General features: G+C 45.7%; 1 protein-coding gene across 5 annotated transcripts in view; it reads left to right on the top strand.

Moving 5' to 3' along the window:
• Nucleotides 1-17,237, top strand: part of DGKD (diacylglycerol kinase delta) — an 81,661-nt gene extending 64,424 nt beyond the window's left edge. For 4 of the 5 annotated variants that reach the window (XM_048863918.2, XM_048863913.2, XM_048863919.2 and 1 more), the window contains 11 exons: nucleotides 510-606; nucleotides 1,958-2,065; nucleotides 3,435-3,548; nucleotides 4,049-4,183; nucleotides 7,514-7,665; nucleotides 8,800-8,911; nucleotides 9,061-9,153; nucleotides 9,539-9,658; nucleotides 9,978-10,095; nucleotides 11,443-11,573; nucleotides 12,803-17,237. In XM_048863918.2, the coding sequence (XP_048719875.1) occupies nucleotides 510-606; nucleotides 1,958-2,065; nucleotides 3,435-3,548; nucleotides 4,049-4,183; nucleotides 7,514-7,665; nucleotides 8,800-8,911; nucleotides 9,061-9,153; nucleotides 9,539-9,658; nucleotides 9,978-10,095; nucleotides 11,443-11,573; nucleotides 12,803-12,892 (1,270 nt within the window). In that variant the 3' untranslated portion in view covers nucleotides 12,893-17,237. The remainder of the gene's footprint in view (nucleotides 1-509; nucleotides 607-1,957; nucleotides 2,066-3,434; nucleotides 3,549-4,048; nucleotides 4,184-7,513; nucleotides 7,666-8,799; nucleotides 8,912-9,060; nucleotides 9,154-9,538; nucleotides 9,659-9,977; nucleotides 10,096-11,442; nucleotides 11,574-12,802) is intronic. The other variant, XM_048863914.2, reaches the window with a different exon arrangement.
• The last annotated feature ends 5,185 nt before the right edge of the window (nucleotides 17,238-22,422 follow it).

Below are 22,422 nucleotides of genomic sequence, written 5' to 3'. Positions count from 1 at the left end.
GTAGCCTTTCTCATATGGCTGCTTTTTAGCTTCGAAAGAATTGTGTCCCAACTCCAAATGCCATGGAACTCCATTCTAAGCCCGCACCCTGCCCTATATATCAGGCCTGTAGTTCTACGGTCTTCAGGATACCTGTATAAAGACAGGGTCCTTCAAACAACCTGCGGTTAATGGGTTTTCTCTGTCCTGAGCAACATTCAGCAACACCCTTAGCTCAGTGATGTGTGTGACTGATTGCATCTCCCTCTTGGGAGCATCTGCACATATTTCTGACAGCTCATGTTAGTGAATCATCCCTAATTCCTGTTTCATTTTTTTCCAAGGGCAGCCTCTTTTCAGAATACAAAGGATGGCAATTTCCAGTGCTGCTTTCTTCTGAAAGAGGAGGACTCCTATTTTTAGGGGGTTGGGAGGTATCATTGAAATAATCTTTTCTCACAATCAGACAGTAAATGACGGTGCTTCATGCTGACTGTTGTATCTCTTGTACCTTTGTTTGTCCCTCTAAGAAGTCGTACTAAAAACATGATGTGGTATGGAGTGCTCGGGACCAAGGAGCTGCTACACAGAACATACAAGAACTTGGAGCAAAAAGTCTTGCTGGAGGTGAGAAAGAAAATGTTGTTATGTGGTTAAATGTCTCCTTCTCCCATCCCAGTCAATTTTTATTTTTTTGCTTCTGATTGCGACATTTATTTTAGCATCATTTATCAGTCTTTAATTGAATACATGAAGCCCTTCCAGCATCTCCGTCAGTCACCTTGAATCTGACCCAACCTGTTGATTCCAGAGGAATATTTCCATTTTCAGTCCTTGGGATTCCCCACCCCGCTGCACTGTTAGCCTATATCAACCCTCAGCCTGATGAAAGTAGCCTTTGCTGGTACTAGGAAGATATTTCCATTCTTGTGATAGGAAATTACATTGTTTTAGAAAATGTTGACTAACACGCTGTTGAGCAAAGACCCTCAGCATAGGACAAGGGTTGTTGTGTTTGACATTGTATCTCCTGTAAACACCATTGTCCTTATCTATTCTGGTTGTCTAACATCGTATTAGTTAAGACATGTTCTACGGGGGTCAGATTGGGGAAGAAAATGGTGATATTTTTCCAGGCTTCCCCCAAAACATTAGCTCCATCCATATGAGTTGTCAAAATGCAACGCCACTCACAGCAAATTGTGCAGATGTTCAAAGTGAGATCGCAATGCCATTGGCTCCACCAGGCTCTCTCAGCTGGACCCCCCCCCCCCACACACACACACACCTTGGGGCTTAAATGTGTCCATGAGCTCTGCTACATTTCTAGAGCATGGCTCATGCTTGATTAGAGGGAAGAAGGGGTGGTATCTCCCAAACAGTACCTGCATATGTCACCAGAATGAAACAGCACTCACAGAAAATTGTGCCCCTTCCCCTTCTTTCTTACCTGAGGAATGAAGTAATTAATGTTGCCATTGAAACTGTCATCAATAGGCATTGAGAGTTAACATCTCAGTGAGATGAATGGGGCTCTTCTTCACCCCAAGAGCTATTATTCCTGTCTGCATCAAATACTCTTGGCTCATAGTTTTGCGTGCTATTTTTGCCACCATACTGGCTGGAGACTCGCTTTCTCTTTTTAAATAAAAGCTGAGATTCTGGAGAGCAAGCCAGTCACTGAGAGAAGTGCCGGGATAGCATATGGGCATGTACCAGCTATTTGAGCCCTGATGTTATACCATGATGTAATTTCCTGGTGTAGACAAGGCCAGTAGTCCTGGGAACTCATCCAGTTATGCAGGCAGTATGCTTCAGTGCCAGCCCAGTGAGTGTGCCCTCGACAGTATCTGGAAAATGTTCTGCTCTCTTCAGCAGTCTGCCTAGTGATGACTGAGTAATCTGGAGATGCTTTAAAATTGCTGCCTGCTAACATCAGCACAGCTATAAATGTGACATTATCTTCTATTCTGTGCAGTGTGATGGGCGTCCGATCCCTTTGCCCAGTCTTCAGGGGATCGCTGTACTCAACATTCCCAGCTATGCTGGAGGCACTAACTTCTGGGGAGGCACCAAAGAAGATGATGTGAGTATTCCTTGAAGGTGGCAAATGGGAATGCAACAAATTTCTTCAGTATTTACTGTTGAGTGCACCATTAGCACCTGAGATCTGACGGTTGGAACAAGAGCATATCTGGCTGAGGTTTCTCTGTGAAATGTGTGGGTACTGTGACAGGGCAAGGCCAGATGTCTATAGAAAAATAGTGGGAGATAGATATATTAGCTCCAGGCTAAACAAATCCCTGGTACCAGGTTAAGTGAAATGGAAGCTGCTCCAGGTCAATTAACACCCCTTGGGCCAATTAAGAACTTTCCAGAAGGCAGGGAGAATGCTAGGTTGATTGGGACACCTGAAGCCAATCAGGGGCTGGCTGAAACTAGTTAAAAGCCTCCCAGTTAGTCAGGTGGGTGTGCATGTCAGGAGCTGTGGGAGGAAGTTGCACTGTTGGAGAGACTGAATAGTACACACCATATCAGGCGTAAGGAAGGAGGCTCTGAGGTAAGGGTGAAGTGGAGCTTGAGGAAGTGAGGGCTGCTGTGGGGGAAGTAGCCCAGGGAATTGTACATGTCATGTTTCTAAAAGGTCAGCTACCATAGCTGATACTATTAGGGTCCCTGGGCTGGAGCCCGGAGTAGAGGGTGGGCCCGGGCTCCCCCCCACCTTTGCCCCTGATTAATCACTGAGACTGGGAGACAACAGAGATTGTGCAAGGAAGGATAACTTCTCCTCACCTCCCTTGCTGGCTTCTGATGAAAATGGCTCAGTAGACTGTGACCCTTGTCTCTAGAGAAAGAAGGGTTACATGGAGGGTCACAGTGAGCCTCTGAGGCTAGCGAAATCCGCCAGGAAACACGGGACCCACGGAAGCAAGGACAGAGCTTTGTCACAGTACCCAAAAGTCAAACTTCAGCAATTTGTCAGCCACAGGGGTTCAGACTGGAGTTAGATCTTATTCCAATCCTTCTGACTTTCATGAAACGCAATAGATGAGCTCTGAGATGCCACCCTGTTCCTCTCCACTCAAAAGGCCTGCTCTAAAGCCAATTTAAGCTAAGGGTAGTCTTTCCATAAACTTCAGTGGGCTTTGCATGAGGCACCAAAATTTTGACCTTCAAACAATGGAGATAATCAAGTGTAAGAATAATGTTGTATAGAGGCTTGTGTGCAGAAATGATCCTTTAGCTGCTTTTTGGAAGCCCACTGGGAATACTGCGGCTACGTTTTCTCCTTCCTGGATCACTTCAGAATCCACATTGTAGCATCATCGTTAATTATGTAGCGAATAAACAGCAAAAGAGAAAGTCACAAATGTCCATTCATGGGAGGGAAGGAAGCTTTTTCTAACACAGAGAAATATGTGAATTGAATTCTCTCTCCCCTTGTGTCTCCTTAGACATTTACAGCCCCTTCCTTTGATGACAAGATCTTGGAGGTGGTAGCCGTGTTTGGTAGCATGCAGATGGCAGTATCACGAGTGATTAATCTACAGCATCACCGGATTGCACAGGTATCTGTTGCTTTTGTGAGCTCCTTGGCTAACCTTATGCCTCCCCCACCCAGAACACTTGGTTTGAAGGCTGTGATGTGTTTCTGCTTGCTGTCAGTCCCAACAGGGCAGAGAATGCAAAGCCTGTGGCTCTTAGATTCCCCTAGTCCTGATGTGGGGGCCTGCAGGGATCAGGGCTAGTAGCTTCAGATGGTATCGAGCATGGGGTGGTTTTCCACTGTTTGCTGTGATCTGGATAGATTGTGGCAGTTGAAACACTGACTAGAACAGCAGTCCATCAGATAACCCAAGGCATGATGTACCAGATGCCAGGGCCCCAAGGGAGTTTGCCCTGCACAGGAAGAACTGTGTGTGTGAATCAGGTGGTCCAGCCCCACCAGCAGCAGTTAGAACAAGGCTGTCGGACACAGGGAAACGTTTTGAGAGGAAATGTATACAACGCCTCTTGTCTTTTGGTAACTTTTATTTTGGGACCCATTTAATACATTCATTTCTCGCAGTGCCGGACTGTGAAGATAGCAATCCTGGGAGATGAGGGAGTGCCTGTACAAGTGGACGGAGAAGCCTGGATTCAACCCCCTGGTTATATTTGGATTGTTCATAAGAACAGGGCACAGACGCTAACTAGAGACAGGGTAAGAGTAACCCTGCAGTACAGTACATGTACAAGAGAGACATTCTTTAACACCATATATACCCCAGAGAGGAATGCAATAACCTGAAAGACTGTAGAGAGACACATACATATCAGGTGTGCAGTATATACTCTTACATACACACACATACACTGTTAAAAGAATATTGGTAAGTTTTCAAAATCAAACATTCAGAAAACAGGAAATGCTAGAATTTAGATTGGCCATGCCACCTTACCTTGGCCCCCTTGTGTGTATGCATACTGTCTTTAATGACATGATCACATACTATTTTTTCTGCAGGACGCCTGCCTCATTCTGTGCACTGGATGCATGAGACTCAATTAATGAAGAGCTATTCAATGTTTTGTTTTCTCCTCGTTGTTCAGTGTGTGGTTCCAGGCCTTATTGGGCAAGCGAAGCAAGGTCCTACACTCAACTGAAAGGCATTTCTCTGTCTGTAACATGATAATATTTGAATGCTGCACCTGATCAATTCCAGAATTTGAGGGAATGTTCTAGGCATCATTGTCCAGAACACCAGTGATTTGGAGGAAAACTGGAAGGAGGAAATGAGCCCCTGGCATCTGGTTAGCAGACTCAGCAGTTTGAGCCAGCCAGCTCTGACACTGACTATAGACCATTGAGGCCAGCCATTGACACCTTCCAGCGTAAGAAAACTCCCCATGTGAGCTCTGCCCATCCTCTCAATAGGGATTAAAATTTTGACTTCCTGAATGTTTTCTATCCCTGATGAAAATAAAAGATATAAGAATGGGGGGATGGGGAGCACATAGAAGTCCTAGGCTGTGGGGAGAATGGGGGACCCTAGTATGGGGGAAAAGGCAATGGAGGGGGCAAACACATCCCCTGGTGTGGGGGGCACACAGTGCTCATGACATGGTGGGGAAGGGTGTGTTGGGAGAACCGGGGAATGACGGCACACAAAACCAGTGGGATGGGGGAAGGAGGAATGGGTTGCCCAGAGCCCCTGGCATGGGAAGACAGTGGGGGACAATGATAAGGGGGAAGGGGACAGTGAAGAAATGGGGGGCACACAGAACCTCTGGCAGGGGTGGAATGGGGGGCACATAGAGCCCCAGGCATGTGACAGATGGGGGGTGCACAGAGCCCCTGGCATTGTGGGGGAGAGAATGGGGGATTATGGTATGGGGGAGGGGAACATAGCGGACACACAAAGCCCCTGGCATATGGGGGCAAAAGTGGTTGCAGAGAGTCCCTTAAATAGAGGGAGAGGGGAGAGTGGCACACGGGGAGGCTCTGGGGAGAGTGGAAGAGTGCCTGGAGTCCCTGGTGTCTGTGATGATCTTGGCCTACAGCAGCAACAAAGTGGGTGACCCTTTTGTTCACTGCACACTACTCACACCCTGCTCTGAAGAGAGAAGTGTCAGTTTCCTCATGGGATTTTCTATGGTGCATACCACTTGAGAGCTCACAAACATTAATCATTCTATCTTCATAGCACCCCCTCAAGGTGAGAGGGTCTCATCCCTGTTTTACAGCTGGGAGCACAGGCATGGAGAGAGTACAGTCAAAAGTGTCCATTCATTTTGGGTGCCCAATTTGAGACACCTGGGGCCTGATTTTTCTTCAGACTGCTTAGCATTTGTAGCACTTTCTATGCTCAAAGCCCTGTTCCCACTGTCTTCAGTTGCAGTTCTGAGTGCTCAACCCTTCTGCAAAGCAGACTCCAAGGTACCAAGTTGGTCACTCAGAAAATGAGGAGAACACTGTTAGTGGTCATCTATGAAAAGTTTTGTTTAAGTGAGTTGCCCAGCATCAGCTAAGAACTCTGTGGCAAAGAGAGGGCTAGAATTCAGTTCTCCAGAGTGACATTCAGCTCCCTTAACTGTGAAACTGTCCTTTCTCTTCCTGCAGTCCCTTGTTTCATTCTGTACACACTTTCCAACTTCTGCAACAAATGAAGTAGGGGGCCTACAGACAAGTCTTCTTTTCTACACAATCCTGCGTCATTCCCAGAGCAGGCCCATCTTGTGCACTGAATGAAGCAGAGAAATGGTCCTGTGGAAAATTAGTATGTGATCATGTAATTAAAGGCTGTATCATAATACATATACACAAGGGAGGGCAAACTAAGGTGGTACAGGCAACCTTAATTCTAACTTCTGAATGCTTGACTTTTCATGTTCTTTTAACGTAGTTTTGTGTGTGTAATTTCCTGGGGTTTTTTTTGGTTTTTTTTTAAAAGCAAACTGGAAAAACTGTTCTAGTATTTGACACCTACATGAGTCATCAGCAGGGTTGGAAACTTCAGATTCATCACCTAGACCTCTGCCATTTGAGCTAACAGAGTAACTGATAGCAATAGTAGGTTGTCATCCTCTGTATGGACCAGCACGAGAGGGAGATGGACAGACAGTTTGGTAGTGGGTTTCATAGGTATTAGTTGACAGCAGAGAAACGGTGAAACTCCGTCTTGGGTTCCATTCCAGGCTCTGGATGGGAGTGTATTCTAGTGGGCCCTGACTCTTCTGCTCATTCTCCTGAACTTGATCCCTTCTGCCCAATCGCCTCCAACCTGTCCCAGGCCTGTCTCCAGCCTCCACCCTAGCCCCCTTGAATACCCTACCCCCTGAGGTCATGTTCTAGCCCCACATTTTTAGCCTTTTTCCATGCTGCCTTGCCAGCAAGGGTGGGGTCACTCCCTGCTCTCCATTCTGATGCCTGGCCCCAGGGAAAGCCCTGCTCATCCCCAAGTTGGAGTATGCCCAGTGTGGATGGAATCTTCAAGGACTTCACCTGTCAAGCTCTAGCAAGTTTCTACTGAGCATGCGCGAACTGTAGTTTTTAAAAGGCTTATAACTTGGCCAAATCTGTGTGGATTTTCATGGGGAAAGCCAAATGCCCGTTCCTTACATAAAGGCCACCCATTGCCAAATTTCAAGTCCCTGCTCCAAAGCATGAGGATGCTAAAGCTTCTCTAAGAAAAGGTGACCACAATTTTTTGACATTGCCAAAACAATGCCATTTTCCCCTGAACTCATTCTCAGGAACATCTGAACTGTTTGGACTGAAATTTTCCAACACAGAAAAAAAAGTAATGAGCCTGAGCCAAACGTCCAGCATGGGAAATTTCAGCCCAAATGTTTGTCACAGTTGTAGGCAACTGAAAACAGAAGGGTCTTATAACGGGGTGTGTCAAGCAACCTTCATAATTGGTGGTGCTGCCAGCCCTGCCTGTAATACAGGCACACATAGGCCCTGTGGGAAGGCTGGTGGAGTAAACGTTGAAATGCTTTCTCTGGGAGATTTGCAAGGTAATTTTGTGTGCATTTTCCTTGTTTGTAGGCATTTGAGAGCACCCTAAAGTCCTGGGAAGATAAACAGAAGTGTGAGTTGCCCCGGCCCTCCTCTTTCTCCCTGCACCCGGAGATCATGTCTGAAGAAGAATCCACCCAGATTAACCAGTTTGGTCAAGCAGCAGGAGCTCTGATTCATAGGTGAGACCCGCTTCTCTTTTCCTGGGGCTCACAGCCCTGCTCTGGCATCTTGTTCCTCTGGGCTCATGAGGCCCCCTCCTGGCTTCTGAGTGTGGTGCTCGTTGTCACACTCCCTTTCCTTCCAGAGCTGTCTGTCTTGTCCGATCACCTGCAGTGCTGTCTGTATCCTTGGAAATAGCCTAGAGCAATGTATAATTTCATCCGCTCACTGCACTACCGTAGCTGCACCAGAATTTAAATCTACAAAGTGAAGTTTTTTCAGTCACTGTGGACCAAATTCAGTCCTGGCACAAACAAGCACAGCTCCCTTTGTTCTTTCTTTCAGGCTGAGGTTAATTTTATATTTTTAAAGAACGTGGGGACTTAGATTCATCTGTTGTTCTAGCCCTAGATGTTGCCAGTGAATTTGTCAGAAATGAAACAGCTGCTTCTCAGGGAAGAAGCCCGACTTGCTGGGGACCTTTAACCCAGAGCCACAGCAGAGATTGGTGAAAGAGGACTTCCATACCAATCCGCACACTTGCACTCCTTTTGCAGGTGTCCTGCTCACTGCTCTTAGCATTTAGGAGAAAATGCACAGAGTGGAACACCACAGAAGTCTTCTGTGAACTACCCTGTGCATAGCGGCTGCTAAAATCACAACCTACGTGTAGTATAGGGCCATATTTTAAACTCTAGCCCTGAGTTGTGCTTTGCAAAAAAGAATGTGCACATGTGGAGTTGTGTGCACATGCCCTGCACTGGTGTAAGTAATTGCATGTGTATATTCATTTTCAGGCACAATTTAGTGCCAAAGCGTACAAATTAGTGTATTCTTTCAAAAATCCCTTTAGACATACAAGTACAGGTACTGCAATCAGCTCAGCTGTCCTTGGGCTGCTCTTTCTTGCTTATGACTTGGTAAAACGTGCCAGGGTTAGACTTGTGCTACTTTTATAAGATCATATAAAAAGGATGCCTCGTTTGCCTTGCCCTATCCATGGCAGATCACCTGGATGGGAACTGATCTGCCAGAGTTCAGATTACCTACACGAGCACTGCCATGCTGCTATGTCCATAGCCTCAGCACCCAGAATGGCATTGGAATAGAAAAGAATGAGGATCAGCTGACATGGTCTGTGTTTCTCTCCACAGCATTCGGGAAATAGCCCAGTCCTATCAAGACATGGAACAGGAACTTGCTCATGCAGTCAATGCCAGCTCCAAATCTATGGACAAAGTATATGCCAAATCCAAATCGACAGAGGTACTGCTAGGCAGCTTGTTTCTTAAGCTTTGCCGCAATTTTGTGACTGTTTTCTGCTTTGTTCTTGTTCGCTTCTCTGAGACTCCTTTCCCTCTAGCCATTTGACTGCTGTGTTTTCTGGCCCTTACACATGTTTGTTGTTGCCACAGGGTCTGAACTGCAGCCTGGTTGTAGAGATGGTGAATAATGTTAAAGCCCTGCATAGTGAGACAGAGCTTCTGCTGGCTGGCAAGATGGCACTGGTAAGGAAGGATAAACAGGAGGGAATGGCTTGGAGGTATTTTCCCTCAGTCTGTTCTCTTACTGTGGCCATGGCATGAAGACAAGATCTTGCTGGCCTCTGAACTCTTTTGGCTTTGTAACAAGTCAGTGCAAACTTTACCAGGGGGATTTAAACAAATTGTGCCATCCATTGCCTCCATAGTTTGGTAACGTTATGCATTATATAACAAGATCAGGCTGGTTAGCTCTGAGCTCTGGTTCCTTGAGAGGGAGGAAACTTAATATGGTCTAGAAGGGAATGTCTTGATATGTGGTTTCTTTAAAAATATCTTGAAGGAGATAACATGCTCTGCATTCCACTTCGTGGTTCTGAATGCTGTTTGCCTTTGGTTCTGTCTGATGCAGCAGCTGGATCCTCCACAGAAGGAGCAGCTCCTAGCAGCCCTGACAGACATGGACCTTCAGCTGAGGAAGCTAGCAGACATCCCTTGGCTATGGCAACTCATGGAGCCCAGCGATGAAGAGGTAATAACTCTCAAACACAGGAGCAAAACAGTTTCCCTAGGTGCTGTCCTCGTTAGTTAGCTCTGCTCATCTTGCTTCAGTGACTTCCTGTGGGTAGGTCACAGGTGTGAGACAGAATCAGTTCAGGAGAAAACTCCATGAAGTTACTGCCAGAGGTCCCTGGGTTGACATGGAGCTGACCATTTTTCTTCCCCTTCCTGACCATGAGATTGGAAGCTCTTTCCTCTCTACAAGGACTGAGCTGAACTAGGTACTAGGTTCATCAGATGGTATGGATTTGAGACGTAAGTTTCATTGATTTCCCTGTGTGTTTCTGCAGAACCAGATGCTGGATTATTCCAAACGCAGCCGCAGTGGCAAATTTCGGCTGGTGACCAAGTTTAAAAAGGAGAAAAACAACAAGAATAAGGAGACTCGTAGCAGCATGGGACTGCCTGGTACCAACTGGCTGTGTATTCACTCTGTGTGCCCCTACATCTCCTGTTTGTACACACACACTCTTCCCCTCCTCTGCCTGTGTCTCCATTTTGTGTCTTTCTCTTTCCTCTGTTTTTCCTTTCATGTACTTTTACTCACACATTACACTCACATTCTGTTTAGTGTGTTTCTTTTTCACTTAGCAAAGTAGCTTTTTTTCTGTGCGCTCTCTCTGAACCATAACACCCTGCACTGAGCGGATAGTCCCAAAGACTAACTGATGGCACCCTCCGAAGAGGTCCACCAAGACTTGGACTGTTCTCTGGAATATTTTGGGAGGGCTGCGGGAGTGGACTTGAGGGTCTTCGGCTTTTAGCTATCAAAATGACTGTGGGGCCCAAGTCCGCGTAACTCCAATCCTCCCATTGCTGATGCTCCCTGATGTGGTTAATGATGTTTCTCTCATTGATTCGCCCCCAGGGTTTAATCAAGTCTCATGTCTAATTGGCTGGGGATCCTGCATCACCACTGGTGCACCTTGAGCTCTAATCCTATTGGTCAGTATGATAAAAACTGGCCCATGAAATCAACAAATTGACTGGTATCAGAACACTTTCTCTCCAATTGTGTTAGTTGATTTTTGGTTTATATTCTACCTATGAAAACTCTCTACCACAAAAATTTGAGAGTACTACTTGTTCTGTGGGTATTGTCCTCTCCCATGGAATTGTGGGTCCTGTCACTCTTTCCTCCATGACCTCTCTTTCCGCTGGGATCGTGGGGACTTTTCTTTCTCTTATTTAGAGACTAGTCTGGAAGCTGGAGGTCCTCCTGTGTTCATTGCCAGTCCTCCCTCCCACATCAGAGGGAGATTTTACCATCTTGTCTAGAAAGCACTTGATGAGCCATGAACGTAGAAGGAACCTATGTAATGTAAGTGCCAGTATGCACTGTTTACTCAAAAAGAACAATAGAAAGTTAACCTGTGTCTGATTCTCTCCTAAACATTTTGCATGGCTGTTTTGTTTTTTAAATGGAGGGAAACTGAGTTTCTTATTAGACATGGTGGTAAAGTTTCAGTCACAGCAAGGTAGTGACTGGACATGGACATAAACAGACCCCCATGGTTCATTGCATCTAGTCTCTTCTTAAGAGAATGGCTCTGATTTTAATCTGACCTCCTTCTTTGTTTGGGATTGTAGCTCCTGTTGTCAGTCCTCCTCTCCCTCATTTGGGGTTGTGATGCTGCTTGACGTTCTCCCTTGGCTTTCCTTTTGGTTTTGGATACTGTTGGTGTTCTTTCTCACTCTCTCTTTCCTCTGGGCTTCTGGGTACTCAATGCACTCCTGCTTTTCCATCTCCGACAGTTCAGCTCTGGGGAACGGAGGAGGTTGCGGCCTGGCTTGAGCATCTCAGTCTTTGTGAGTATAAGGATATCTTCATCCGGCATGACGTCCGGGGCTCTGAGCTCCTGCATCTCGAACGGCGGGACCTCAAGGTACTTTCAAGATCAGCTCATCAGAAATAGCCAGCTGCATCTGCATGGCCTTCTGTGCTGAATGTGCTTGGAAATGGCCTGCATACCATCCATTCCCCGTGGCTTTGGCTAGATGAATGGGTTCATCATGGCCTCATTTTACTCTTTTCTCAGGTCACCTAATTAAAATGTATAGTAGGAAGCTAGCATAAATAGTCAGCCATTAGCCCATAGGGCAACAGTCCAACTCTTTCCCAGTTTCCTAAAGTTGTGGTCCAATCCAACACCCAAACTAGTCATTGTTGTTGAGAATCTCTTTATTTTGAAGCACTGTGGAGCAGAAGGATTTCAATGTTCAGCTCACTCTCACTCCTTTACAGAATCAGTCATGATTTGGGCTAGTTGGAGTTGAGTGTATGGCTATATTTGAGGGCCTGCAGATCATTGCATTTGCTTTTAAAAAGAAACAATCATAGTCTTAGATGAGACAGTTGGACAGAGACTTGTTACTTATATTGCTTGTTGAATAGCCAGTCATATCCTTAGAGAAGAGAAAACAGTACCGCAGACCCACTCTGCAAAACTTCACAGCGCTTCTCCCATCATCAGAAGAAGCTTTTTCTGGGAAGGGAAGTTATGAAGATCGGTGACTGATTATGTGACTTGCACGTGATACAAGAGTATTTGTGGCCCATGAGTTATGTGTGATAAATGAATGTCCATAGTATTTTAATTTGTGACTTGCCTTGTGTTCTGTGTGTACAGTGATTAATGTGATATACGAGTGATAATATGACTCCTGTGCATGATCTCTAACTATTTTCTGTGATTTCTGTGCATGGTATCTGAGTGTTCCTATAGTTATTCTGTGTGATCTGTGCCTAGTTGTGTTCTTTACCTATGTGTTTTGTGGCTGGCTGCTGACTTAGTTCCCTGGGATATATATAGTCCTTTCTGCACATGGTTTGATCTCCTGGCTAGCCATGTACTTTGCATCTGCGGCTGGCTACGTGGTTTGCAGTTGTAGCTAGTCCCGGCTTTATTCCAGTTCTGTGATTGTTGGTTACTTTGTCTTGCTCTGATAGGCATTCAATGCTTGGTTTAAGCATTCATATGACTGTAAGGCTTGTAATCTTTCTATATGGTTTCCTTCTGTTTTTCACGATCGACTGATTAGTTCGTAACTGTTGATTGGCTGCCTAGCTTTTTTTTTTCTGTGATCTAAGATGTGTTTTCCTCTTTTCTTCCAGGACCTGGGAGTGACCAAAGTGGGTCACATGAAGAGGATATTACACGGGATCAAGGAGCTGAGCCGGAATACTCTTGTCAGCGAGGTTTAGCCTCTGTTTTCACAGCCTGTGTCTACCATTCCCCCTAACTTCTGCACAGCATTCACCTCCCAGAGCAGCTATGCTCAAAACTGTTGCTGTTCAGAGTTCATATCAGCGAGTCATGGTGCTACCTTTTTTCATGTGGGGTACAGTTGCATCCAGAAAGAGGCACCTTATCTGTTGATGGGGGTGGAGCCTCCCAGAAGAGAACTCATCAACCATTTGAAAAACCCTGTCCTTTGACATGGAAAGTCTTAGTTCTGGTGACAATGCAGGACAACTGACAATTGCAACACAGCTACCTTTAGTGTGTGATTTCATCATATTGGAATTATTCAGGGCAAAAGATGTATTGGCCAGTCGTAGTCTTTTCAGATCCGAGACTCCCACTGGTCTGTATGTGACAGCTGTATCTGATAATGCTCAAATGGGGCAACGCTTGTCCTTTTGACCTAGTGGAGCCCCCTTCTGGATACATCCTTCAATTGCATGTGACCTGCAAGAGAAGCTCAAAGCCAGTGCAAGTCTTCCCTTGCAGTGATTCTCTCTGTGTCACTTATGCCTTGCAACAAACAATGCATGTGGTTACAGCCTTTTGCACCAGCCTACAGTCTCACCCTAGGCCTGTGTCTGTCATTCTTCTTCAGCCAATCATGGTGGTGCAGCCAAATTCACAGCCATTGCAGTTAGGTGAAAATTCCAGCCAGTCACAGAGGACATTCTCTGGCTAGCCCCTTATCCCTTGACAATAGAGCAAAAATAGTACAGGCAGTTCACTTATTAAATCACCCATTCAGGATTCTTTAGGAGACTTGGGGGGAAGAGCCACTCAGGGCAGGAGGGGTAAATTAGCCAAATGGAATCCAGAAACAATTCAACCTACCTTGTTAGCGGAGCAGCATGTCAGGCACCAGATTGGAGCCAGTTAGGAATGGCTTCTTTTCAGGTCAGTGCCACTTCCATGGCCACAAGTGAATGGACCTGTGGCTTTAATTTATATCCAAGGGCAAAAACACTCCCCTCTCTTGAAGGCTACGAAGCTATCATTGAAACTTACATCTTTTCCCCTATTTAAGTCTTTGCGCTGCTGTTCCCTCCCTGGTCTCTCTCAAGCTGCCTTGTTCCCTCACAACAGTGCTGGCGGATGCCAAAGGAAACAGGGTCACTTACTCTTCATGGTACTGTATCTGCTACTAAGAGAGCCATGTGCCTTGGAACATTGAGGGATTTTGTAGAAGCATCTGGGGTTAGTGTTACATGGCAGAGGAGTATCATGTTGAAAAGTGATGCCCCTTTGGCAACTAGCCTCTGATGCCAGCATGTGGAAGATGGGAAAATCAGCACTTCTGAATCAGAGGTTATAGACTGCTTCCAGATTTCTGTTTTATTGACTAACCTCCGTCAAGTGACTGGCGAAGCCCAAAGCCCAGCGGACCTAGTTCAGTTGATGTGATTATCATTGGGGAGAGGGCTTGCTGGCAGTTAGCACCAAAAAGCTGGAAAAAGGGGAGGACTTTTTCATTACATCTCTTGTATGTGTTTATTTTTTTAAATGAATGGCACTTGGCTGACCCTGCCTGTAGGCAGGGAAATGGGCACATACACAGTGGCACACAATTTAATTTCTGAGGGCAACTTATTTTTCCTGTTCTTCATAAGGCTTTTTTTAAAACTGCCTTAGCGCCGTATAGTTAACTGAACCTGCGGTGTCAGACATGATGTTTTATGTGATGGGAGACTATGAGCCAATTTCAGCCCTTGTGCAAACTCCTTTGAATTCAAGAGAATTACCCCAAGGGTTATTTGGGTCTTGTTTTCTCTCCAGTTCTTGTCTCCCTACACATCTCCGTTTCGAACAGAGGACATTGAGGTTTGCTTATGCAGAGTGGAGAGAAGGCTACACTTGCTTGATTCCCATAGCAAAACACCTGATATAAACCATTGTAGTGAGGGAGCAGAGAGAGGAAATTTTGCAGCTCTGCTCCAAGAGCTTTTCCCTCCTTACTCTTCACTAGCATCCCTTTCCACAGTGATTTTTTTTCTTTTTTAGTACAAAGCCCTCTTACTGCATTGGATCCCCTAATGTATTGAACAAGTAAGAATCATAGACAATTTTATTTCCCAAAGTTCTCTTCCAGCTGCTTTCATTTGCTTGTTTGGATGCTGATCAAGGCCTGTGTGAGTGTTAGGAAAACCCACTGGTAAGCAGAGCCGTGGGACATAATGAAGAATATTGCTGCACTTTTTCATTCTTACTGATGCCTGCTTCGTGGTATTTGCAAGTGTGTGTGTATTGGTAGTAGTGTATACACACACAGGTAGGAGAACACCGCAGGGAAGAGAAGTACCATGTGTGGAGGAAGATGCAGCAAGGAAAGAGGGGATTTCTCTCTTTTTGCTCAGGTTGTGAAAGAACCACAATTCTTGCTAGCTATGCTTCTTTAAAATTCTTGCTGACTGTGCTTCTTTAAGATGTCTCATGGTTAGAAGAACAGTGTGTGCTTACCATGCTTGCATTACTTAGTTCTGGATGGATTCAGTTCTTGCCTCAGTAGGATTCAGTTCTTGCCTCAATAGGAACAGTTCCTCTGTATTTTTTTTTTCCTAATCAGACTGATGGTGAGATCCTAGCAGGTCCCCTCCTGTCCAAACATACTACTTAGAACTACATCTTATCCTAGGAGTACTAAAGGTCACTGGTTTATCTGCTTTTGGCAATGTGTCCATTTAGTCAAGGAGTTAAACTCTGCACTCTTTATTTCCCTCTGTGTACCCCAATATATTTCTTTTCATTGGTGAATTTTCTGAATACGCTTATAGCAATGTCACTCTCCATTGCATTAGATATCCTCCAGCAGCATCCCATGGGGATGGAGACACACATTCTGCCTCCTTTTGAGAGTTAGAGAATGGGATCTTATATTTAACCGGAGTGCCTTTGGCTGTGCATGAGGTACATATCTAAAGAAAGGGTGTACCACAGTTCCACTGGGAATAATGCCATCTCTCTATAGCTCAGACCCTTGGTCTAAAATGGGAGCACTGGTGTCAAACATCAGTGAAAGATGTCTCCATGCCTTTGGTTGGTCAGACTGAGGTTCTAGCCTACCTATTCAGAGTTGTCCCTCTGGTATCTGATAAGCTTTTCTGTGGGAGAGAAAATGGCTTGGACAACTCAGGAAAACCAGACTGAAAAAAATGTCACTGCTGCTTGCCAAAAACAAAACTCTCCTGCTCTGTCAAGCAAAACACCCACTTGGGAGAAGTTAGAACTTCACAGGTCTCTTGTACAAGTTCAGTCTTGTAATTAAAATGCTACTAGTGTCAAGGCCTCAGGTCACCTTCTGCCTCGTCACTCCACTCTCCTGGCAATGATTTAGGAGGGGAGGAGCAGTGTTTTACTGTGGCAAATTGGGCATGTGGTTTCTGTTACCAGTAATGGAAGTTCAGTGCCTTGTTTACCAGACATTGCAGTGGAAATTTACTCCTTGGTGGCAGATCCTGCCCTGTCACCCTATTCAGCCCCATTCAGTTTTTGAGGTTGCATGCAGTATGAGTTAGAACAGGATTTGCCCACAAGCTGATCAGGAATGTCCTAGTGTGGGCCTCCTCGGGGAGGGAAGGGTTTTAATTTATAACATGGTCTTACCTGTTTTGCTGGAGTTCCTTTACAGTGTTTAGATTATAAGCGTTTGACCAAGAACAGCATGTGCCAGCTGTTCAGTGTAGGTGCATTGTGTTATTTATTCTGTTTAGCTCTAGTGGAGACTTGTGTTCTGTCAGACCATGAAGACTTGGTCAGTATAGATTTCAGTAGAGGGATCCCTTCTCTAGAAAAGCGCCTCTGCAGCTAGGAACCTCACAGACTGTACAGAACCGCTTAGTCCCAGAATTCCTTGGACTGCTCCCGACTCCTATCCAAAGCTTCTCTTGTTATTTTAGTATTATTTAAAGATGCATATATGAGCTGTGTGATAAAGTGAAAGACTGTTTACACAAAAAAAATTTGTATCTTCAGAAACGTGTACTGTAAAAAAGAAAGATGAAAAATAATATTGTTTATAAGGCTGTCAGCAGTAATCACGTGTCCGTATCGCTGCCTACCAACTGTTATTCCTCAGGGGTGTCCACACCATTCCTGTGATCCTGTCAAAACATAGGGAAGCACCTGGATCCCTGTACAGTTTTGGAAAGAAGGTTTTGTGCCTTAAGAATGGGATCTGCTCCCCTCCTATTTATTATCGTAATTTATACAGTGATTGCCATGGAAACGCCTCTTGTATTTTATGTACATAGTTTGCTGTTGATTGTTGTAAATAAGTTGTTCTTGTATATAAAGCTAACCTGTTTCTGATCTTCCGGAAAAGAATTCCTCTGTTGTTATCTTCATCATGCAAGTGGGCTACAACATCCACTTATTGCCTCTTTCCCAACAAGAAGCTCTGCTTTGGGACGACGATTTTATCCTGAATAGCATCAAAAGCTCAGAGGTTCAAAGCTGCTTCTGGGGTGGGGTGGGGTGGGAGGGAGTGGGGGCGTTATTATCAAGGAAGTGAAGAGATCATAGCTCTGATTGGTGTACATTAATTTATAGCTGTTCCTCATCACACTGGCTTAATCAATGTGTGCAGGAGGAAGTATTTATTTGAACTTTATTAGACAAGTTTCTATAGCCAGAAGTGTAAAGAGAAAAAAAATATTTCAAATGCATTGGTTCTAACACTGCAAATGCTACTGCATAGTTTCCATGCATATAAGACTAGGGTGACCAGATGTCCCAATATTTGGGGCTTTTTCTTATATAGGTGCCAATTACCCCCCACCCCCTGTCCCGATTTTTCACACTTGCTATCTGGTCACCCTATATAAGACCCACTGCTAGAATGGGCATAGATCCCCTTGGGAATTTGAGAGGAATTTAGGTCCCCTTTCAAGTGCCAGCTGTATTTATTTTTAGTGACTAAGAGAAATTCCAACACCTTCCTAAACATGAGAGGTTATTCCCCTCCTGTGATCTAGTATCTAGTATGCATCAAATTTTTTGAATTCTTAGCTGCTGTTGTAACTCTTATCTCCAAACTTGATCACACAGGCTCCTGGATCATCAGCATGTTACGGACACAGTTTCTAGACTCAGGAGATAAGTGAAAATGTATTTGTAAAGGAAGTAATATACTCTCTTCCCAGGAAATGTAGAAGTCAGTTGCAATCAAAAGTACACAGTGAATCTGTAAACTTCAAACCTAAAAGTTTAGAGGGATTTGAGTGAGAAATGCCATAGGCCACACTCTAACTCCATTCTCCTTCTAACTGTGTAATCAGATAATGATCAATGCGTTTGTAAGACTAAGAACCTTGCAACAAGTTATTCCTGACCTCAGGGCACAGTTCTTACAGTTTAACAACATTTCAAAGTAAGTGGAAACTCAGTAATATTTGTTTGAATAAATTATGAATATTTTCAGATGGAAAACAGAGCTTCACATGCAAGAATTACAGAGTGATGAAAGTTGCTGGAGCCCTTCCACTGAAAAGGAGGAATAATTTTAATGCATTGGGGATGTTAGAAATCCTAGCAGTTGTGTAGCCCTTGTGCTAAATAGAAATGGTTAGCCACCACATTATGTTGTATTCCATCCACTAACCTCCGAAGTCTTAACAACAGGGAAGAAAACGAAGATTTTAATATAAGTATGCACCCACTTACCCCCAGATCAGAATAGCATCCTAAGAGCCATTCTCTTCAGTGGAAATGCACCACTTACCCCAGGTCTGAGTCTAGGTCACTGTGCAGTAAATAGTGCTATAGAAAGAGCTATCAAAGAAGACAAACATCAGCAGAGATGAACCAGATGAGTTACCACTTAGCTAAACTATTAAGACAAACACATTTTTAGGTTAGTTCATCTCTTACTTTGGATTGCAGAAGCTTTATATCCATATCTCTGCCATGTGCAGCCGTGGTCACATCAGGGATAATGGGCCACTTTCAGCACTGCTCTGACTCCACTGATATGGCTGAACATGGCCCAGCGGATTTCTTCAGTGTGAACTGGGGAAGGCCCTTAATGTTCTGAAGCAACAATGGGTTTTCTGTCATTCAATCATCTCTACCCACCTCTCCTCATCCCACACACCTTCTCTCTCACTTGGTGTGAAAAATGGGGAGAGGGAAAGCCCTGGAGATCCTTCTTCACCCTGCAGTGTTGGCAGCATTGGAAGCAGACTGGTTTAGAGGGCACCAGAAGTGACTGAGGGAAGGGAAGTGGCTCCCCACATCCCAGCACTCAGAAGGGTGCTCTTCTATGAGAAAGGCATCTGCTGTGGGCAGTGTCCGCTGGCGTATTGTGTAGCCAGGCACCCATGTCTTAGTGGGAGCTCCAGTAGAAAGGCTTGAGGCCTTCATTCCCGAGTGGGCAGATGGAGGCAGTGCTGATAACAGCAGTTACGTTAGTGAGTTGGCATGGTGTATTTTCCCCATTGTAATTATACATTGCATTTCTCTAGCAGCTTCCAGCGAAAGAGTTCAAAAGATTTACAAACTTCCTAAGCAGCCTGCAAGGTAGGTAACTATTACTATCCCCACAACAAGTGGGCAGATGGGAGACATATCTACATGTGTGTGATTGGGTGCACTACTCACCACTGGACAGCACCTCCTCACTGTTCTAGGGATTCGCTCTGTGAGGCCAACACCCATTCTGTTGATTGCACCCCATATCTCTGTCTCTCCCAGTCTGCAGCCCCTCTCTCACCCCAGGAGCTGCTGCTGCCTCTTTGTGACTCGGTCCTCTGGCCAGGTCACTAAGCAGTGCCCCTTTCTGGGGTATCCAAGCGCTTCCGCACCAACAGTCTCAGGCAGCCTTCTCCAGCACTGCCCTGATGACCCAGTGACCAGCAGGGGAACCCCAGGCCCACTCCAGGTTCCAGTTCGGGACCCTATAACTGGCAACTGTGGTCTGCTTTCCCTGTTGCTTCTTCCCTGGACTACTTCTTACAGCTTCTAGTCCCTGTTCTCCCATGGTGTACCAGCTCAAACTTCCCTCCTCCCAGGGAGTGACTGCAGACTATTTCTCTGCAGCCCTTTCCTGGCGCCAGCTTCCTAACTTTATAAACCCAGCCCAACTCCTCTCTCAGCTCAACTTCATCTGCCAGTTAGGCCATAGCATGCCCTGGCATTCCTCCAGGTGCAGCCTATAGGTTAATTGGCCTAATTTAACCTGTTGGGCCTTGTGTGGCATGGGCACTCCATCACAATGGTGGGGGGAAAGACAGCAGGGAACCCATATTGGCTGACTCAGGACATACTGCATGACTCAGCATTTTCCTCAAGTGGCAAGAAGAGGAAGAGGGGGTGGTTTGTCAGGGAAATCTGGTGGTGGTTTTTAGCAGTGGGTCCATACAATGGATGACCAGTCTTGTGAGGGGATGAGTCAGGTTGGAGTGGATAGCTAAGTATCGGTGGTGTGGCTATTAGTCTCTTAGTTCTGTGCACTTGTTAATATCTATCAGCAGCTACAGCCTTGTAGAACAAATATCCATGAATCAACTGAGTGTGAGGCTGGGACTGGAGTGTCATATAACCAACTTACTCCCTGCACAGCATCTAAATGCTCTTCTTCTGGTATGAACATGAGTGCTAGAATCAAAGCCATGACCTGCTGGAGTTCTCAGCCACAAGAGAATGAACAATTTCTGCCCTGCCTCCCTACTAGGTACATTCTCTGAAGGGGCAGTCGTAGGATCCTGTGGACATGCTGCTCTGCTCCTGTATGAGCTGTATCAGCACTTGGCTTGTAAAAGTAACCTGTGAGGGGAAAGGTGTTCGTGCCTTTTGCTTGATCATGGGTAAAGAAGCCCTGAGAGGGCTGTGGGGTTTGTTGTACATTGCAAATTCAGGTCTTGTTTACAAGTACTGGACTGGGACTCAGGAGAGCTGGGTTCTACTCCTGCTCTGCCTCTGGCCCTCTGAGTGACCTTAGGCAAGTCACTTTCCCCCAGTTTCCTCATCTGTAAAATGGGGATAATGACATTGACATCTCATGTAAAACACTTTGAGATATGCTGATGGAAAGTGCTAAATAAGAACGAGCCATTATTATTACCCTGTACCTCCTTAGACTAGATGACTAGAACACAGGATACCAAGAAGAATCATGCAAGTGAAACCTGATTAATTGAGGGGGAAAGGGATTCTTAGACTGTTGAACATTTTTTATTTTACTCAAGTCCCTGAGTGTAGCGGGTGGTCACCCACTCCAGCTCCAAAGGGGTTAAAAGCCAGCCCTTGGAGGGATGGGGCTGGGAGCCTTAGGCTGGGCTGATTGGGAGACAGCCTCAGCTGTGGCCACGCCCCAAACAGTCTCAGCTGACCCTATAAAAGGGCTCTCCAGGGAAATCTTTAGTAAAAGGAGAAAGACTCTCTGTAGCTTCTGAGAGGGAGGGACCTGGCTGCAGGGACTTAAGTAGAGTACCTAGATTGGAGCAGGGCTGGGGAAGGGCCTGAGGAGCTGGGGAGCTCCAGCCAGGAATCCCCAGGCTGCGGCCTAGTATTAGGCCCAACAGGTACTGGGGTTGCAGGGGACAGCCCAAGGCTAGCCAGAGGCAGCAGGTACAAACCCAACCTTGCCTGTGATGAGTGGCTTATACTGCAGTCTGCCCGAGGGCACGGGGGCTAGCTGGTGACTGGCAGTAGCTGACGATGGAGGCGAGGTAGGGATAGAGGGTAGGGGTTCCCCGGGGAGGGGAGACCCTGCAAGTGAGGGGTTTCTGCCAGGGGGCAGCACCCTGGTGTACAAGGGGCACCGGGTCCGGGAGGGACATGGGGGCCCGGGGTAAGTGGGACACTGGCCTGCAGAGGGCACTCCAAGGCTGGAAGTAGAGCTAATTCCCAAGACACCAGCAGGAGGCGCTGCAGGGGTGAGTCCCACACGCTTACAGTGAGAAACGCTGAGACAGAAAAGATGTCTTTGGTAAAGATTCAGAATCCTACCCCTCCCATAAAGGACTGAGAGAGACTCTTGAGCCACATTTTGAGAACTCTCAGGAGTCCTCCAGAAAAACCAGGGAAGACCAGACTTGATATTCTTAGTGCAAAAGCACCGAAAGAAAAGGAAGTGTAAAGGAAAATAAACCTCTCAGCTCTCTTTATGCAACAGAGCCCGAACCCATCATTTGCCTTTGCAGATCAGCTTCGTGAAGGGATGGTTTTGAGCTGAGAAATCTTATGATCCATAATCCTTTTCACTTTACAGGATTGTTTTCCTCTGTGATGTCTATTTCTAATGCCTTTATCTATTTGTAATATCTTCTGAATGTGATCTCTCGCTACAGTATTATTTAATTTTTGCTGTGGATCCTCTCTTTCCTGTCAGTCTGCCAAAGATCCATATCTTTATTCCCCTTTATCTTCTTCTCATCCTGAGTTCAAACTTTAGTTAACCATCCTTCTGACCAAGAGGGACAGGAAATAGTTCGTTAGGAGCCCACCTGTATCATTTCTTGTGACTCAAGCCATTCTGTCTGGCCCTTGAGCTTGA

This window comes from Caretta caretta, chromosome 9, assembly GCF_965140235.1.
Source record: "Caretta caretta isolate rCarCar2 chromosome 9, rCarCar1.hap1, whole genome shotgun sequence".
NCBI lineage: Eukaryota > Metazoa > Chordata > Testudines > Cheloniidae > Caretta > Caretta caretta.
The sequence above is the reverse complement of the archived record's forward strand: the minus strand, read 5'-3'. Positions and strand labels throughout refer to the sequence as shown.